The following is a 21,132-nucleotide window of genomic DNA, read 5'->3' on the forward strand; positions in this document are numbered from 1 at the left end:
ATGTGTTCTTACCATGGGGACCAATGTTGATTTCATCCAAATTCTTGCCCTTAAACTGGGACAAAGTTCCGGTTTCCAGAGTGATGAGTACCTGGCTAATTTTTGCAAGCTGCAATGTCCCCTCCGGAAGCCGATAAAAATTGATGGTGCACTCTGATATCATGGCCTAGGAAGTCTGCCAGCTCGTCCATTTCGTTGTCTTTTAAATTGAGAACTTTGGACATTGTGGCCATGTGCTTTCTCAATTTTGTGGAAGACAATGCTTCCAGATTTTTTGCCCCACAGTTTAGATCCTCTGAAGTGACTGGGGGCTTGTGGTCTTGCAAAAAAATAATGTGTTTTCATCCAGTATCCCACATTCATGACGAGTATTGGCAAGTAACGTCATGGATGCCTGCACTTCAGGTGTCAGGAGAATGGGAACCTTTCGCCCTTGTATTTCAATTCTTTGGAAGTGCCGACACAGTTTCCGCTCAAGGTCAGACAAAGCCAGCTCCACATCCGGATGTGTCGACGATGTAGCTCTCAAAGTAAACACAGTAAGTGGCATCTTAGAAACTTCCCGTTCTCTTCTCCGGTTGAAAAATGATAATTTTGCAAAGTGTAACTTTTGCAAGTTCTCCCCAATGTTTCCTACTTGTGTCTTCTTTGAGTTTTGTTTGGTAAACCTGTCTTTGGACCTCAAGATACCTCATGCATCTTTTTCACATCTTCGGTAAAAGGCAGAAGTTGTGGAACATTCCATTTTGCCTCACGCAGGTTTCTGAGGGACTTTGAGGACACGCATTCACTGCATCTGGTGCCACAGATTTGTTTGAACACCCGTGTGTTGGTTTCAAATTCTTGTTTCTCTCCTTGTTCAGTGTTCAACGTTCTGTGATCAAAATATCAGTGACAACGATAGATGGTGAACAAAAAACTACTTTATTCTAGTGACACAGAAAAAGCACTTCTCTCATCTAGGCAGTAGCTAAGTCAGGAGCACACGAACAAAGATCACAAAGAGAAGTGAAGAGCTCCCGCTCTGACTACTTTTTGAATGTCCACAGCAGCGATCTGTTGTCCAATCAGCTACGGACAACTCAGTGTTGGAAGAACATAGGCTGAAACTTGATACTCGTTACATCCTGCTTTTCACAACGGTTCGACTGATACTTTATTCCATGTAGTCTAAATTGAACATGCAATAACATAATATGTACTAAACTAACATGAAATAACGTAATATGTTTACTAATGTGCATAAGCACTCTATCACCGTGCATTATTAATGCCATCGTCATCACCTGAGATTAATCCTTCACATTCAATAATATTTGCAATTTTCCTGAGGTTGTGGCCTAACTTAAGTGCTAAGGATGGTATTTCGAATGCATTTAATTGCTCATTTAAGCCAGCCACCTTCCTCACTGCTTCGGTCACTTGAGGGAAATTTACTTGGATGAAGAAATCCACCATGTCTTGAAGCTTTCCATGTTTCTTCCCCTGTAGAAGCAGTCATCTTGTCTCACGCATCTTCTGTCTGATGTAGTCATGTTTTGAGACATCATGCCCATGCTTATTGAAGAGGTGTTCCCCAAATTTCAGAATCATCTTTTCGTTACGCACAGCATTTGTGATTGCATCTTGATGCATAGCAAGCACCATTTTCCAAAACTTCATTTACAATAGGGGTCTCAAACTCGCAGCCCGCGGGCCAAATGCGGGCGCCGAAAGAATATTTTGCGGCTCGCCTTGATATAAAAGATTAATGTTAGTGCGGCCCGCATGATTGATACAAATGAAACTTGTGTGTGGAGCTGAACAAGTAGGCAATAGAAGCCATGTTTTGGACAGTTCATGTTCAATATTTTATTTATGTTAAGAAAGTTAAAGGTTAAAGGTCTGTGAATACAGACATTTGAAACTTTATTATAATAATTAGTTTTCCTGTTTTTTTTTCAGTCGTCTGTATCTGCCTTATGATATTATAATCATTTGATTTATTTATTGCTGGTTAATTTATTATTATTAATTAATTAATTAATTAATAGTTTTATTAAAAATTAGTTAATTTATTATTATTCATTTAAGTCCTTTTTTGTATGTTAAAAATAAAGATTTTCACAACATTGGAATGTTTTATCTGTGCTTTTCTTGTGCAAATCCTGATGCGGCCCAGCCTCACCCAGACTGTGCCTCCAGCGGCCCCCGGGTCAATTAAGTTTGAGACCCCTGATTTACACCATCTGGAACTGGCTGAGCATATTCACACAAGGCCTGAACCCTAGTCTTTCCTGGTTTCAAATTTTGCACATGCATGTTTAAGTGACACCTCCACATGTGCCTCCACATTGCTCTCCTCATAAAGTAGCCCTGACAATTCACACAATGCATGTAATCTTTGGCTTCCACGTTTTTTTGGATTGCTGACGAGGTATCAACATTCCTTGACCTTCACGAAGAACGTCATTGGGCATGATTCCCTTTATTTCTGAGAAGATCCAGTCAGATTCTTCTCCCTTTGGAGCCAGTTGGAAATTGAAGCACATTTGCCACTTCATGGGGTATCTTTTTGTTGTGTTATCAAATGCCGTGCAATTTTTCTGTAAGGGTTGGAGCAAAACACACAGAAGTGAGATTTGTTGTAGAGCCTGCCACCATCTGTTTTCCTTTTAAAAGTCATGACCTTCATATCAGAACCACTGGACGAAGCTGTTTGCTGGTGTTCTGAGTCAGATGAGTCGGCACAAGTCACGCGTCTTTGTGTCTGTGGCTTAGAGGAATTGGCCAGGTGTAAGCTTTTTGATTCATGAGGTTTATCCGTGTCCAGGGTAGAAGAAGGTGTCACATGTCTTTTTTTTACATGAAGTTACATGTATTTTCCGTGGGTTGGTCGAAGGCACTTTCCGTCTTTTTGTCCTCTTTTTCTTCTTCTGCTCTGTTTCTTCTACCGAGCTGTCACTTGTTTGTTCTCCAGGTTTGGGAACATATTCATCATCAGTATTGTCAGAACTCGACAGAGAAACGTCCATGGTTTGTTCAATCATTTTCATGTTAAGCTGAAAGAGGGAGAGACAGAGAGAGAGATTACACACCGTAAAATCCTGTACATAATTTGTGCCCCCCACCCTTGTGTGTGTGTATGTATATATAGATGTATATATAGATAGCTATAGAGGCAGAGACACAGACAGAGAGAGACAGAGACACAGACAAAGAGAGACAGAGACACAGACAGATAGATAGATAGATAGATAGATAGATAGATAGATAGATAGATAGATAGATAGATAGATAGATAGATAGATAGATAGATAGATAGATAGATACACATATATATATATATATATATATATATTTATATATATATATACACACAGTGAGACCTCAACTTACGAACACCTTATATTACGAACCTTTCATCTTACGAACGTCAAATTTATGAAATTTAAACCTTATAATAAGCACTATTTTCATAATACACACCCACCACGGCTGGTCCATCAAGCACACAACCTTCGGATCTGGTGGAGTGATCTTCGGCGGAAGCACACGTCCGAACAGTGCTCCAGCCAGCGCTAATTTCCACACCCCCTCTCGTTGAATGCACACGTCGATCGCCTACTTGGAGCTTTTTGCTGATAATTTTACTATGATCGGACCGAAAACAAAAACACCACAGGCTCGTGGTCAGCTCAAGAAGACACAAAATAAAATCACCGTCGCTGAGAAGAAGGAGATAATTGAAAAACACGAACGAGGTGTGCGTGTGTGTTATTTAGTGGCCGAGCACGGCTATGCTAAGTCAACCATTGCTACCATTCTCCAGAACAAAAAAGCCATCGAAGGTGCGTCTGTTGCAAAAGGTGTTTCCGTGCTTTCAAAGCGACGGTCTCGGGCAATCGAAAAAGTTGAAAAACGTCTGTTAATTTGGATTAACGAAAAGCAGCTATCCGGCGACAGCGTGAGTAAAGCTATTTTATGCGAGAAAGCACGGCAAATTCACGCCGTAATAAAGGCAATGTTGGCAAACTGGAATGATGTGCAGGCTTTTACCGAATAGTTCCAGTCAGAAAAGACTGTGGCTATGACAATCATCAACATGATGAACAATAATGTGATGCCTCAGCTTCGTAAGACCTTACAAGTCAGAAAGCAACAGGTGTCAATTAAGAGGTTTTTAATCAGCAAAAATGATGAGGAGTCTCCAAAGAAAAAAGGAGAGAAGCCACACCAGAGGTTAAGTTACCAACAGTCCTTATGGAAGGTGACTCTCCTTCCATAAGCCATCAACGACCATCAAACCAAACCATCAGACCATCACAGATTATTTCTTTAATTACAGTCCTCATGTAATGTGCCTCTTTCCAAACAGCAATTCCCTTTGACCTTCGACCTCCAACGCCATTCCATCAAGCCATCAATGACCATCACAAATGTAAATAAAGTGACTTTATGATACACTGCAGTGTATTTCTTTCACTACAATACAATAGCACATTTATTATACATTGATCCAAGATGGCGCCGCGGATGGCAGCCTCGGTGACACGCTCCCTAGTATTGTTCCTGGTTTTGTCATTTTCATTTGTTTTTTTGCGATCCTACGCGACTCAGTTACACGAGGGAAGAGTTACTGAGCATTGGGGAATCCACTCTTGGACTATTTTCACCGACACACCAAAATCTACAAGGTGTTTCGGGGCTGCTCGCGAGCGGCGTAGCAGCTCTGTACGGAGCTTTGAGACGCCGGCGTAAGAGGGGGAAGCGAGCCGGCGTTCTCGTCAAGCTTCGGCAGCGTGGATTTCGAACGCCGCTCCCATCGATCCACCTCGCTAATCTACGCTCACTACCAAACAAGATGGACGAACTTCTGCTTCTCACAAAGACCAATAAAACGTTTGCCCGCTCTGCTGCGCTGTGCTTCACTGAGACTTGGCTCAGTGACCGCCACCCGGATTCCGCACTACACCTACCCGGATTCCGTCTCCTTCGGGCCGACCGTGATACGGAGCAATCGGGGAAATCCAAAGGCGGTGGACTATGCTTCTACATCAACGAAGAATGGTGCACCGATGTCACGATGCTCGACGCACACTGCAGCCCTGGTTTGGAGTCGCTGTCTCTCAACTGCAAGCCATTCTACTCGCCACGTGAGTTCGCTTCCTTTATTCTCGTTGGCGTGTACATCGCGCCACAAGCTAATGCTAACGCGTGTATACAAACGCTAGCGGACCATGTAAACCATCTCGAACAAAAATATCCAGAATCACCCCTGATCATTTTGGGCGATTTTAATCAAACACGTTTGAACCGTGAGGAGAAAACATTCTAGACCATTGTTACACAGCACTCAAAGACGCATACCGGTCTGTTGCGCATGCAGCATTGGGTCTTTCTGACCACTATTTAATCCACTTAATTCCCACATACAAACAGAAACTCAAATGTGTAAAACCGGTAGTCAAGACAGTTAAAACATGGACAGATGAAGCAAAGTTATCGCTACAAGAATGCTTAGACTCCACTGATTGGAGCGTCTTTGAAACTTCAACGGGCACATTGGATGAATACACAGACACTGTAACATCATACATCAGTTTCTGTGAGGACATGTGTGTACCAACAAAGTCCTTCCGCTCATTCAACAACAACAAGCCATAGTTCACTCCCAAACTCAGGCAGCTTAGGAAAGAGAAAGAATCCGCATTTAAAAGCGGCGATCGAGCAGTTTACAAACTCGCCCGAAACAGGCTGACGAAGGAAATTAACATCGCAAAGAAAAGTTATGCGGAGAGGCTTAACAAACAGTTCTCCGCTAACGACTCTGCATCGGTGTGGAATGGCTTGAAAGCAATAACAAATTATCGTTTACCTTCCCCCCAAGCAGTGTACAACAATGGTATGGCTGATGAGTTAAATACATACTTTTGCCGATTTGAAAAGGACACCACCATTTCCCCGGCCTGCCCACCATTACCAGAAACTACCGTATCTCCGCCCTCTGCCCTACAGATCCACGAACTAGACGTTAGACGGCTCTTCAAGCAGCAAAAGATCAAGAAAGCTGCAGGACCTGACAGAGTGTCCCCCTCCTGCCTGAGAGTCTGCGCTGACCAGCTGGCTCCGGTCTTCACACAAATCTTCAACAGATCCCTGGAGCAGTGTGAAGTCCCATCCTGCTTCAAACAGTCTACTATCGTCCCAGTTCCAAAGAAACCAGCACCCTCGGGATTGAACGACTATAGACCTGTCGCTCTGACGTCTGTGGTCATGAAGTCCTTTGAACGCCTCGTGCTGAACCACCTAAAGAACATCACCGGACCTCTGCTAGATCCTCTTCAGTTTGCCTACCGGGCAAACAGGTCTGTGGAGGATGCAGTCAACATCGGACTGCACCACATCCTCGACCACCTTGACAACACAGGAACCTACGCAAGGATCCTGTTTGTGGACTACAGCTCTGCGTTCAATACCATCATCCCAGAACTCCTCATCCCCAAACTTCTCCAGCTTGGTGTGTCCCCCACGATCTGCCAGTGGACCCTCAGCTTCCTGACAGGACGGACACAACAGGTCAGACTGGGAAATATATCATCCACAACACGAACCACGAGCACTGGAGACCCGCAGGGATGCGTCCTCTCTCCATTGCTCTTCTCTCTCTACACGAACGACTGCACCTCAACGCACCCAGCTGTCAAATTAATAAAGTTCGCAGACGACACCACGGTCATCGGTCTCATCAAAGACGGCGACGAGTCTGCGTACCGACAACAAGTGGAGCAGCTGGAGCTCTGGTGCAGCCGTCACAACCTGGAGCTGAACACGCTCAAGACAGTTGAGATGATGGTGGACTTCAGGAAACATCCATCACCACAGCTACCCCTCACACTATCCAACTGCCTGGTGTCAACCGTTGAGACCTTCAAGTTCCTGGGAATCACAGTCTCCCAGGACATGAAGTGGGAGGTCAACACCAACTCTATCCTGAAAAAGGCCCAACAGAGAATGTACTTCCTGAGGCTGCTAAACAAGCATGGCCTGCCACAGGAGGTGCTGCAACATTTCTACACGGCTGTCATCGAATCCATCCTGTGTTCTTCCATCACCGTTTGGTTCGGGGCCACCACAAAAATGGTCAAAATCCGACTTCAACGGACAGTTAGGACGGCGGAAAAAATCATTGGCACCGCCCTACCCACTCTCGAGGACTTGCACACTGCAAGAATCCAAACTAGGGCGCGGAAAATCCTACTGGACCCTCCGTACCCTGCCCACCACCTTTTCCAGCTACTCCCCTCAGGCAGGCGCTACCGATCCATGCGCACCAAATCCAGCAGACATTTAAAGAGCTTCTTCCCCCAAGCCATTAACTCTTTGAACTCTTTCAACAGTAGCCAAAATGGAACTGTATAGTGCCACTTAGCAGTTTTTTTGACAACGATACTAGTGCAGCGTGTTCTACCGGAAACAAATTCCTTGTGTGTCCTACATACTTGGCAATAAAGATGATTCTGATTCTGATTCTGAATAAGGTATGTTGTGTGTAGTTTTAAGGCTTATTTAGTTGAAAAGTATATTTTATGGAAACCCGGGAACGGATTAGTCCCATCTTAATGGTTTCCTATGGGAAATGTTTTTTGAGATACACACTTTTCGCCTTACACACTCTGTCTGGGAACCAATTAAGTTCGTAAGTTGAGGTCTGACTGTATACATATACATATATAAATAGCAGTTTATTTGCTACACACTTTTGCAAATTGCCATAGAACTGTTGAAACATTGAAATAAACAATTTCAAAAGATCTCTCTGGTGCAAATTTTGAACTTCAGCATGCTCATTCTCGTATTAGACATTGTAATAGGAAGACAATTGTTTTGAAGAGATGCTATTTGGACCATAAGCGATGCAAAGTGTTGCTTTCATTACTGTTGAAAAGCATTTTCCCTCTCTCACTGTATGTATGTATGTATGTATGTATGATACCATCCAGTGATTTCATGTTATCATTTATTATTCTCATAATATGAGAGTGAATAAGAATCTAAAAATATGTTTTTCCCCATATCTATGATTAATAGAATAAGAATCAGAAAGCCTTTAATAGTCCCACAATGGGGGAATTTGCAATAGATTAAGCACAATAGATTCTTATGATGATACTGACCGGCCTCTGGAGATCAGGGACACTTGCACTGTCACTCGAAGTGTGGTCGTGGCTGTTGTCATCATTGGAGCTCTCTTTGTGATTTATCTGAAAAACAAACACAAATAACATCAAATCAACTGCCAATGAAAGAATGTTTGGTTACAGCGTAAATGGGTTACTCTCTTCAGATATTATGTGTCACAATGTGCAGGTGGCTGAAGTCTATGGATTTGACACTGTAACTGAAGTCACAAGTTTTTTAAAACAGTGTCAATAAAGTTAAGTTTAACTTTCATTTGTGGCAGACTATAGTTCAGTCAAATGCGGTCCTTATACCTTGGGTGACATTTGTGGTTGAGTCTTCTCAGATCTCTCCATCTCATATCTCATCCAACGACTTTGATCCTGCAAAAACAAAAAATACATTTTGAGATGTTAATCATGTTGTTGTTTTTATTTATTTATTTATTTATTGTAATTTGTGGCACTTTTGGAAATACTCATGTTTTTTTCCATAACCGCCAATATTGGTTAATGGCTTGATCTGCTCTGTTCAATGCATAGAACTAAATAATCACTGTCCTTATGTCTGACAAGAATTCCAATAAATAGCCTTGAAACATTTTCAAATTCTGAGATTACAATTGGCTGTTTGGATCAATCTGTATATTTTGAACACATGCAAGGATGCATCTGGGAAATTTAAAAAAGGGTTGTGTCTGAAAAGGGGCAAAAGTCTAAAATGGATGGGGTCAGATTAAACTAGATTGCCCAAGTATACAAAACTGATTGGAATAAACCAAAATACATTCATTGGAGCATGATATTTCAAAATTGCAAATAAAAAAACATCATTTCTCTAAAATATATATTTCTAATATACAAACAATTTTAATGCTCTCGATGCTAGTGTGCCACGTTGTGGGCATAAGGCCGTGACATTGAATGCTACATGCAACGCACCAATTGTAGGCCTCGCGTTACTTATACGTATTTTGACATATAAATATGTTGTGGCGGGCATGCTCATTCCTCTACTGCTACAATTTCTTACTTGCTTAAGGTTGTCCATCGTGTCCGATGATGACAGTCCAGCTCTACTTCTTCTTGTGGGACCATTTCATGTGACTGTATAGCCCAATCTGTGATCCACACTGCTTGCCACAGGCAGAGCAGGTGAATGCATTGACTGGGGTTGTGGGTATGGCACTGGCATGATGTCTCCTTTGACGTTTCGTGGTCCGTCGGTCACCTCGGTCTTCCTCAAGTTTCTGTATGCCTTGTTGGAGGAGCTGCCGCCAGATGGAGCGTTGAGCTGCAATGTCCTCCAGCTGGGTCGGTCGGGTTCAGGCCGCATTTTTTCATGGGAGTCTTCACCTGGTCTTTGTAGCGTTTTTTGGGGCCTCCTGCCAGGCGACGGCCGAGATGGAGCTGGCCATAAAGCACCTTACGTGGCAATCGCACTTCTGGCATCCTGATCACATGGCCTAGCCAGCGAAGTTGGTGCTGGGTGACTGTAGCTTCCACACTGGTGCAGTTGGTTTTGCAGAGTATTTCAGTGTGGGTGTCTCTCCAGGATAGCCCAAGGATGCATTGTAGGCACTTGATGTGGAAGGCCTCAAGCATCCTGAGGTGGCGACTGTACAGGGTCCATGCATCGCAGCTGTAGAGGAGGGTTGACACAACAACAGCCCGATAAACTGCAGTCTTGGTGTGGAGTCTTGTGATCTTTTTTTTGAAAGACTCTCCTCCTAAGTCTGCCAAAAGATGATGATGCCTGTTTGATCCGGTTTTGTATCTCTCTGTCGATGCTGCAGTCGTCAGAGAGAAAGCTGCCCAGGTATTTGAAAGAGTCCACTATTGCTAGTGGCTTAATTGGAGATGGTGAATGTTGGTGGATGAACTGGAGGAATGGATGCCCACTGACAGATTACCTCAGTCTTTTCCATATTGACAGAGAGGCCCAGTCTACCATTGGCATCTGCAGCAGCTGAGAGACTAGCTTGTAGTGCTTCTGGTGTGTGGGCCACAACTGCACAGTTATCTGCATATTGGAGTTCAATGACTTGCTCTGATCTTCCTTTCATGACTGCCTGGAGCCTCCTGATGTTGAATAGATTTCCATCAAGCCGGAAATCTATGGTAACCACACTGTTCTTCTCGATCCTCTCATGGAGCAACAGTGTCACACACAGGAAGAAGATGTTGAACAGGACTGGCGCGAGGACACATCCCTAGCGTACACCAGTCTGCCACATTAAGGTCGCATACACTCACACAGTTTTTTGGTCTGGAATGCCCCCGTGGGGACACTTTAGGAAATGTCATGAAATGTCTTTAAAACATGGTTTGAAGTCTTTCGGAGCAATTTGCCCGTGGGGACCTCATTTTGCAGTCTCTCAGAGCAATTTGCCCGTGGGGACCTCATTTTAGGTCCCCACGGGTACACGAGTCCCCACCGGGCTGCGTGCAGTCGGGTTGATGTCCCCACCGTGGCGCACAAACGAGAAGACGTGCACACACACACGCACACACGCACACACACACACACACACACACACACACACAGTTAAGTGTGTTTGAGGTAGCTCAAACTGTGTTTCTGCGACAGCCCGAAAACCTGACTGATCTAGAAAATATTTGTGCGGAGGAGTGGACCAAGATCCCTCCTGCAGTGTGTGCAAACCTGGTGAAAAACTACAGGAAACGTTTGACCTCTGTAATAGCAAACAAAGGCTACGGTTCCAAAACTTAACATTAATTTTCTCAGTCGTTCAAATACTTTTTTTGCAGCAATATCACACAAAGTGTTACAAAACTATGTATTGTGAGATCTGGATTTTTCTTTTTGGTTTATCTCTCTCAGAGTGGACATGCACCTATGATGAACATTTCAGACCCCTCCATGATTTCTAAGTGGGAGAAGTAGCAAAATAGCAGGGTGTTCAAATACTTATTTTCTTCAATTGACTTCACTCACACACGTTCTTCACTTCACAATATACTGTATATACAGTGTATAAAATGGACCATTCCTTTCATTTATTCGTATACTTTCCTTGCACACATGAATGTGAGAAAATTGGATCAGAACTAAAAGGCATACAATTATTTTAATCACATCGCAGGGAAACATACCCAACAGGAAACTGAAACGTGGAGACTTGATAAGTTCTTTGCATGGAAAAGGTGTCCAGGATGGTGATTGCAGGTCAAGATGTAGCCTGTTCAGAAATCGATTGGCCTTGGTCAAATTGCACTCTCTTGGCAGTCACCTTCCATAGTTCCTGAAATTGCAACATGATGATAGGTGATCTGTTCCGGCTCCAGTAATTGCGTTACAATGCAGTGCAGTGCCTCCTTGTGCCCTCCAGTTGTGGAGTAGCCATTTTGAAATCTAACAGTGGAGATGTGATTACATCCATGTCCATCCTCTTTCTTTTGACGTGTTCAGGCACAATCTGTAAGTACATTTGCACCATTGTACATTTTACTTTGTTGTGCAAGTTATTTATGAACCTACATCAATATTTAATAAGTTAGGCATTTCACATGCTTACCATAGAATTGTTGAATGAGCTAGAGAACGGGCCTGTTCCATTAATGTAATTTTGTATGTATAATTGGATGCTGTACAACAGTCGTATTCTTTTTCTGTTTGTATGCAGTTTTGCCTTTAGGTTACAATGCAGTACAGTGCCCCCTGGTGGTGGAATAGTTAAAACCACTCAAAACGTTGTGGAGTAGCCATTTTGAAATCGAACCGTGGAGAGTTGTGATTAAATCCCTGTCCATCATCTTTCTATCGACTTGTTCAGGCACAATCTGTCAGTACATTTACACCATTATACATTTTATTGTTTGTTGTGCAAGGTATTTATAATCTTTTCCTTTCGGCTTTTCCCCTCAGGGGTCGCCACAGCGAATCAATGTCCTCCATCTATCCCGGTTTTATGCATCCTCTTCTCTCACACCAGCTACATTCATGTCCTCTTTGACCACATCCATAAACCTCCTCTTCGGTCTTCCTCTCGGTCTCCTGCCTGGCAGTTCAAGGCTCAGCATCCTTCTCCCGATATAGTCGCTCTCTCTCCTCTGGACATGTCCAAACCATCTCAGTCTGGCCTCTCTGACTTTCTCTCCAAAGCCTCTAATATGAGTTGGCCCTCTAATGTACTCATTCCTGATCCTTCATTCACTCCCAAAGAAAACCTCAACATCTTCAGCGCTGCTACCTCCAGCTCTGCTTCCTGTCTTTTCTTCAGTGGCACCGTCTCCAGTCCAAACATCATGGGTGGTCTCACCACTGTTTTATACACTTTTCCTTTCATCCTAGCTCAAACCCTCTATCACACCTGACATTTCTCTCCAGCCGCTCCAGCCTGCCTGGACACGCTTCTTCACCTCTTTTCCACACTCTCCATTACTCTGGACAGTTGACCCCAAGTACTTAAAATCCTCCACCTTCTTTATCTCTTCTCCCTGTAGCATCACTCTTGCACTGGGATTCACACACATATATTCCGTCTTGCTGCGACTGATCTTCATTCTTCTCCTTCCCAGGGCAAACCTTCACCTCTCTAGTCAGTACATTATATTATTATAATACTTCTAACCTCATAGTTACCTCATTTAGTAACATAGTCAGTATCTTTTTGTTGCTGTGTAACTATTTGACATTATTTTCTCTCCACACATGTATTAATTAACCTGCCTATTAGTTTGCTGTTAAAAGTTGGTTAACCCTCCACCACAATGTGATTCCAGCCAGATTCACAATGTCATCTGCAAACATCATGGTCCAAGGAGATTCTTGTCTAACATCGTCTGTCAGCCTGTCCATCACCATAGCAAACAAGAAGGGGCTCAGAGCTGACCCCTGGTGGAGTCCCACCTCCACCTTGAATTCCTCAGTCATACCGACAGCGCACATCACAACTGTCTTACCCCATGTCATGATACATGTCTTGCACCGCTCTAACATACTTTTCCGTCACTCCAGACTTCCTCATGCAATGTCGTACGCTTTCTCCAGATCTACAAAGACACAATGCAATTCCTTCTGACCTTCTCTGTACTTCTCTATCAGCATTCTTAAAGCAAACATTGCATCTGCCGTACTCTTTTTTTGGCATGAAGCCATACTGCTGCTCACAAATGTTCACTTCTGCTCTTAGTCTTGCTTCAACTACTCTTTCCCAGAGCTTCATTGTATGGCTCATCAACTTTATTCCTCTGTAATTAGTACAACTCTGCACATCTCCTTTGTTCTTAAAAATGGGCACGAGTACACTTCGTCTCCATTCTTCAGGCATCTGTTCACCATCTAAGATCTTGTTGAATAACCCAGTCAGGAACACCACTGCCACCTCTCCAAGACACGTCCATACCTCGATTGGTAAATCATCAGGCCCGAGTGCCTTTCCCCCCTTCATCCTCTTCAGCGCCCTTCTCACTTCATCCTTGCTAATGCTTGCTACGTCTTGGTCCACAACAGTCACGTCTTCTACTCTTTGTTCCTTCTCATTTTCCTCATTCATCAATTCTTCAAAGTACTCTTTCCATCTTGCCATGCCTTTCATTTCTTTCATAACTTTGCTGCTGTGAAATGTAAATTTCTCCACTGCGAGACTAATAAAGGCAAATCCAATTCAATCCAATCCAATCACACTACTGGCACCTGTTAATACATTGCCATCTCTATCCTTAATCACCCGAACCTGCTGCAGGTCCTCACCATCTTTGTCTCTCTGTCTCGCCAGCCTGTAAAGATCAGTGTCACCTTCCTTGCTGTCCAGACGAGCATACAAGTCATCATAGGCCTCTTGTTTGGCCTTTGCCACCTTTACTTTAACCGTGCGCTGCATCTCCTTGTACTGCTGTCTACTCTCGTCCGTCCTCTCAGTGTCCCACTTCTTCTTTGCTAACCTCTCTCTGTATACACTCCTGCACCTCCCCATTCCACCACCAAGTCTCCTTAGCTACCTTTCTTCCACTCGATACACCAAGTACTTTCCGACCCGTGTCTGATTATGTTCGCTGTATTTTGCCAGTCATCTGGAAGGACCTCTTGCCCACCCAGTGCTTGTCTTCCTAAATGTCATGCAACACTCTTCCTTTTTCAACTTCCACCATTTTGTCCTCACTTCAGCCTTTGGTTTCTTCATCTTCCTCACTGCCAGCGTCATCCTACACACCACCAACCTATGCTGTCTGGCTACAATCTCACCAACCACTACTTTGCAGTCAGTGATTTCCTTTAGATGGCGCCGTTGACACAAAATGTAGTCTACCTGTGTACTTCTGCCTCCACTCTTATAGGTCACCCTATGTTCCTGTCTCTTCTGAAAGAAAGTATTCACAATAGCCATTTGAATTCTCTTAGCAAAGTCAACCACCATCTGTCCTTCAGCATTCCTCATCTGGAGTCCAAACCTACCCATCACTTCCTTCTTTGTTTCCTGCGCCAACATGTCAATTGAAGTCTCCACCAATTACAACCCTCTCACTTCTCGGGATGTTCTGTATGACTTCATCAAAGTCCAACCAAAATTCCTCCTTCTCCGCCAGCTCACATCCTACTTGTGGGGCATACCCACAAACAACATTGAACATCACACCTTCAATTTCTAGCTTCAGACTCATCATTCTATCTAATACTCTTTTAACTTCTAAGACATTCCTAACAATCTCCTCTTTTAAGATAACCCCAACTCCATTTCTCTTTCTGTCTTCACCATGATAGAACAACTTAAACCCTGACCCTAAGCTTCTAGCCTTGCTCCCTTTCCACCTGGTCTCCTGGACACACAGTATGTCTACCTTCCTTCTCTGCATCATGTCAACCAGCTCTCTACCTTTACCTGTCATTGTTCCTACATTCAAAGTTCCTACGCTTAGTTCTATACTCTTGGCGTTCCATCTCTCTCTTTTCCTCCGGGCACACCTCCCTCCTGTCCTTCTTCGACCAACAGTAGTCCATTTTACACTGGCACCCTGAAGGTCAACAGTACAACATTGTTAACCCGGGCCTCGACCGATCCGGTATGGGATTCATACGTTTGATTTGCATATTTGTTTTGGCAAATTTTTTTACGTCGGATGCCCTTCCTGACACAACCCTCTATATTTATCCGGGCTTGGGACCGGCACAATAAGACACTGGCTTGTGCCCCCTTGTGGCTAAATTGTGCAAGTTATTTATAATCCTACATCGATATTTCGCCAGTTAAGCATTTCACACGCTTTCCATAGAATCGCTGAATGTGCTAGAGAATAGGCCTGTTTCGTTAATGTTATTTTATACGCATAATTGGATGCTGTACACCATTTGTATTCTTTTTTCTGTTTGTATGCAGTTTTACATGAAAGACTTAATACTAAAAAAATACTAAAAATACTAAACGGTGGATTCTCATCTTCGTGTTTTTATTGGAAGATTGTTAAGCTCGCTGTCTACACACCAACCATTTGGTCAGGGCAGAAGAATCACGTCCAGTGTTTCATGATTCTCCTATTCTCTAAATGCCACATCTTGCATATTCCTTGTGACAATTTTATTAACTGTTAGGGGCTATTTTTCACATTTGAAAGACAGTTAATGAATTGGATTGTAGTGTTCTTACTGTGCTATGAATGAGGTTTGTACACACTACATTTAATGCTTTAGTATATCCGGCCCAAACACTCCATCCAAATGCCCCTCTGTGAAATTTTAGAACCTATTGTGGCCCGCGAGTCAAAATGTTTGCCCACTCCTGTGTTAAAACATACACAACTCTCCGCCAGATCTTTATACACCTGGAAAATAATGCTACTCACTATATGAAATCCCATTAAAAATCATACAGTAAGTCATACATCGGGGAGACAGGAAGGAGTTTTCATACAAGAAAAAAAGAGAACAAGAAGGAGTGTGAGAAGGAGACAGCAACAATACAAACGAGCAATAAAAGAACAAGCACAACAGGAACACCACAAATCAGCCATCACAGACCACCTCAAAAGAGAATTACGTCATGGACTGGAAGAAGGCCAGAGTCATCCGCACCGAAGAATTTGAGAGGGAAAAAAAATAAAACTACATAGTGCAAGGGGGCGAGGGGGGTGAAAAGATAAAAAAAACTACATAGAGCAAGTGTAAGAATGCATATTGATATATGTAGCTGTATTGCATCAAAATAAGGTGGCTGAGCTATTTACAGTATGGGATTCCAGTTTTTTTTAATTCATATGTGATTATTAAGAATCCTGACAGCAGTCGGTAAGCTAAGTAAGATTTATTTATATAGCAATTTTCACAGGTATAACCACAAAGTGCTTCACCAAATTTAAAACAGTCAGAATAAAAACAATACACAAAGTGTACTGACTACATACAGCGTAGTGACAGGGGAAATGCATTCCATAGTGCACCCCAGTCGGCTACCGCATGAAAAGCTCTGTCACATCTAGTTTTAAATCGGGTATGGGGGACAACCAGCAACCGTTGGTAAGATCTCAGACTGCGGGTGGGGGAATAAAACTGAATACAATCAGACAGATAAGAGGGAGCTTGTCCAAGCGGAGATCTGAAAGTGAGAATGAAGATCTTAAAATGGGTTCTAAAATGCACTGGAAGCCAGTGTAGTGAGGCCAGCACAGGTGTGATGTGTGCCCTCTGGCTAGGGTTAAGAGTCTTGCAGCAAAGTTCTGGACAACCTGGAGACACTCCATATCCTTCTTGTTAATACATGTAAAAAGGCTGGCACAATAATCTAGACGAGATGATATAAAACCATGGATAATCATTTGTAGTTCACCCCTTGATACCAGTGACCTCATTTTTGCAATGTTCCTCAATTGGAAGAAACTGTTTTTTTGCCACAAACTTTGCTTTTAGGTTCATGGACATTGTTGAATCAAAAACAACACCTAAATTCCTGATTTTAGGCTGGACAGACAAGCATAAAACACCAATATGCTGCTTGATCTGTGGGATGCAGTCATCAGGAGCGATTATTAATGTTTCCGTTTTGGCAGAGTTGAGTTGAAGGTAATTAGTGTGTAACCAGTGTGATAGCAGTCAGGCAATGGTTTAAGGAGGTCAATTTATGGAACTCGGGGGCTTAAAGGAGTAGTAAAGTTGGATATCATCAGCGTACAGACGATAGGAAACATTTTCAAACTGCCTTATCAGTTGAACCAGGGGAAGTAAGTATCGTGAAAACACGATGGGTCCTAAAACAGAGCCCTGAGATAGACCAGAAGCAGCCCTATGTTTTTCTGACATTAACCCTTTACGGACGATTGGGTCAAATTCGGTACACTAAAGATAAGTGCTTATAGATCGAAAAAATGAAAGGTAGCAGTTCAAGTGCCGATTGGAACTGACGCAGCACAAGTTACATGTCCCTTTAAAACAGGTTATGTGCAGCTTTGCCTTTAAGAGCGTCAGTGACATCATCTCCTTGCGCAACACAACGTGCGCTCCTCGATCTTCAAAGCTCCTTCTATTTTTCGTCATGGATCAAATATCACGTAAGTATATGTTGTGACGATTTTATGAGCTATTCAGAAGAGGTTTACCTTGATACTGAAATGCATAAACTAACGCTAACTTGTTTATTTACCAAGAAAAATAAGTAGTGTCCCGAATTTGGAACATTCGGCGTGCTAACGCTATTTTCATGATGATATTGTTGATCCTGACTTGGTACCCGATGCGAATAATTCTAAGTGACTGGTGCGTTTGACACTAATAGCTTTACCTCATAGCTTTGCATTCTCAATATAATTATTGAAACGGAGGTCCATATGTTTTTTTTTTTTGGTATCTCCTAAAACAGAAATTAGAAAACGTAATCATTTTCATCATAATGTCTGGTACAAATTTAACACTTCCTATTTCCAAAAGCCCGTGAAACATGGTAGGAGCAGGTGCAACACTTACAAGTTTCTGTGAAAAAAATGACAGGAAAAGCTAAAAGTCTATATTTTATTTGGGGCAAATCAAAGACAGCAGAATTACTTCTGAAGGCCTTGAGGACATTAGATTGGCATGTCAACTAAAATCATCTGAGAGAAACAATTTGTAATCATAAAATGTAGAAATGATTGTTTTGAAGAACGTAATAGGTTGCATTTCCACTTGTGTTATGTAAGGTTTTGTTGCCATCTAGTGGACAAAATAGTCCCCACTACCGTATGTGCATTTCACATTGTCAAATACATACAGTACAGTGACTAGAAGATAAAGCTCTGTAAAGGACTGAAGTTCAGTTTGTGATGTAATGTAAGGAAAGCGATGCCCATTTCACGGTAAGATCAGAGCATTGACATCAAATGGTCGGTATAGATTTTGCTTTTTTGAATGTTGTTGTGCCCATATGTTTTTTCTAAAATACCCATGTACTTTATATCTTTCCAGATCCTGATGAGAATGAAATAGATGACCATGTTGATGAAGACATTTTGGCATCGGACACAGTCGTGACTGTCGCATTGATGAACTTCTATCACTCTTCAAATATTTTCAAAGGATTTTCGATGAAAACATGATGGATATTATTGTTGAACAGTCGAAATTCTATGCAATGCAAAATGGCATCAGTAAGCCCCTGTGTCTCGCCAAAGAAGAGCTTGAGAAGTGGCTGGGATTTATATATTGTTTCTCAATCTCAAAATGACCAAACACTCGGATGCATTGGGCTTGAAAGTTATCACCACTAACTGATTATGCTGCAGAATGTACGGTACGTTCAGGGATCGCTTAGAAATTATAAAAAGGAACTTGCATATAGCAGACAAGACAAAACAAGGAACTCGGGGAAGCCCAAATTATCCATTGCACAAAGTAAGGCCAATGATAAAAGTTTCAAGAATTGCCCAAATTACAGCGTTTGTCAATTGATGAACAAATTGTACGCTATGAAGGTAGATTTACACTCAAGCAGTGTCTACCAAATACACCAATGAACTGGGGGTTCAAGTTGTTTGTGCTGGCAGGTTATAATGGCTACATGTATGCATTCCATATACAGGAACGATAGATCCAGTCAGTGACTCCAAGGTTCCCGATCTGAAAGTGACCTCAAATGTTGTGCTCCATGTGGCTCAAAACATCCAACCAGGAAAGAATCATTGATTGTATTTTGATAATTGGTTTACATCTATCCCCTTACTCCAACATTTGGCAACAAGAAAAATCTGGTGTTGTGGCACAGTGAGGCTCAATCGATTGTTCAGCTGAACCACAGCGAAAAGACATTGAGGTTCTTTTGCCGCCGATGATACAGTATTCGGTTTGACCACATAGCTCATGTTCCATATGTTGCAAAGAACCGCAACAGGTGCAAGCATGGCACATGCTCGGTGAAAACTAATATTTACTGGTAGGTGCTACGTCTGTGTGTTTAAAAACACTGAGAACCACCCAGTTCAAAGCGAGGTGTTGACTATCTTAGTAATGCAGGGGCTAATTGAGTCATGGACCTTTTTAAATAGTGCAGTAGGAAGGATATCAGACAGATATGTATCAGACAAGTATGTTTCATTTTATCTAGCAGAGCAATGGTATTATGTAACGTCACAGGTTGAAGAGAGGACCATGTATGAAGCGGGGAAGGATAAGAAGCGGTATTGGCAGTAACAGTGAAAATGCGAGGTCTAGTATTTCTAATCTTATCAATAAAAAAAATAAGGAAGTCATTGCAGTCTACCATTGAATGCACGGGGACTGGTGGAGTAGTGAGGGAGACAATGGAGTTAATGGTGTCAAACAGGACTCTGGGATTCTTCTTGTTTGACGCATTAACTTCACAAAGTATTGGGCGCTGGCTGATTGCATCATTTTGTGTAAGGAGGCCCTAAGTTCCCTTAAGTGGAGCCGGTGTATCTAACGATGCCTTCCAAACCTGTTCTACCTTACGGCAGTTTCTTCTGCAACCCCTGATAGCGTCGTTAACCTTGGGACACTTTATCCTGGGAAACTGTATTTACCTTAATGGGAGCCACTGTATCTAAGATAGCTAAACAGTGATCTTTAAAGGACTGAACAAGACTATCTACATCCCTGAAAAACCTCTCAGCAACATCCTCAGTAAAAACTTGTTGGACTTTGACTTTTGGAGGCAGAAGCTCCCGAGGAAATTGAAAGTCGAACCACACACAGCTGTGGTCACTAATATGTACTAATATGTACTAATACAGGTACGTTATCAATCTCTAGACCAGGGGTGGGCAAACTTTTTGACTCGCGGGCCGCATTGGGTTCTAAAATTTGACAGAGGGGCTGGGCCAGGAGCATTTGGAGGGAGTGTTTGGGCCGGAAATACTCCGAACAAGTTATGTCCATAATTTATAAAATCACTTCAAATGACTTCGACTGAGCGTATTTTACAAAGATTCCACAGCATATAGCTATAGTTTACGTTTTAAGACTTGCGCTGAATATTCATGAAGTCTTGTTTTCGAGTTGATGACGATCCCCATGTGACGTCACGTTTGGACCGCCCCTGACCGAGAAAGCGACATACAATGCATTTTGGGTACTTTGTTTGGTCTGAAAACTTCGTGTTGATTCGTGTTGATGGCGAAATTAGAAGGAAAACACATAAATAACGCCATGGTGAATCATTGTGTGTTGCACCAAGACAACTACAGTAAAGTCTCGTTATATCGATATCGGATATATCGATAGTTCCGGTTATATCGATACTATTTCTATGCACGCGCGGAGAAAATTACATGCAAACAGGGTCGGATATATAGATAGTCCCGGTTATATCGATATTTTTTCGGACTCCCTTGAATATCGATATAACGAGACTTTACTGTATTTGATATTCGCTGACACAAATTCCCAGCTGACAAATCAGCCCATTTCCAACGGAGCTTGGGCGCAATCTTCTGCTTTTTCTGGGTGCTACATTGCTGTCATTGACGGCTCGAATTGATATGGGAGGACTCCTTGAATCAATTGCAAACATTTATGCTTTCCTCTTCAGAACTATTT

The 21,132-nt window shown here is 42.6% G+C and overlaps 1 protein-coding gene and 1 long non-coding RNA gene across 14 annotated transcripts in view; one reads left to right on the plus strand and one right to left on the minus strand.

Annotated features, from left to right (window-relative positions):
* The window catches only part of LOC148886013 (uncharacterized), a 50,081-nt gene that overhangs the window by 10,600 nt on the left and 18,349 nt on the right, over positions 1-21,132 (plus strand). The gene's annotated exons all lie outside the window — the stretch shown is intronic.
* mettl22 (methyltransferase 22, Kin17 lysine) overlaps positions 1-21,132 on the minus strand; it is a 98,003-nt gene that overhangs the window by 3,608 nt on the left and 73,263 nt on the right. For 10 of the 13 annotated variants that reach the window (XM_089018897.1, XM_089018890.1, XM_089018892.1 and 7 more), the window contains 4 exons: positions 9,193-11,425; positions 8,475-8,543; positions 8,157-8,243; positions 2,669-3,041 (listed from right to left, as the gene is read on the minus strand). In XM_089018897.1, coding sequence (XP_088875023.1) covers positions 11,410-11,425 — 16 coding nt within the window. In that variant the 3' untranslated portion in view covers positions 2,669-3,041; positions 8,157-8,243; positions 8,475-8,543; positions 9,193-11,409. Of the gene's footprint in view, positions 1-2,668; positions 3,042-8,156; positions 8,244-8,474; positions 8,544-9,192; positions 11,426-21,132 lie in introns of those variants that run through there. The other 3 variants (XM_089018885.1, XM_089018884.1, XM_089018883.1) reach the window with 1 other exon arrangement.

Source organism: Hippocampus bargibanti, linkage group LG17, assembly GCF_051943395.1.
Source record: "Hippocampus bargibanti isolate YZ-2025 linkage group LG17, ASM5194339v1, whole genome shotgun sequence".
Taxonomy (NCBI): domain Eukaryota; kingdom Metazoa; phylum Chordata; class Actinopteri; order Syngnathiformes; family Syngnathidae; genus Hippocampus; species Hippocampus bargibanti.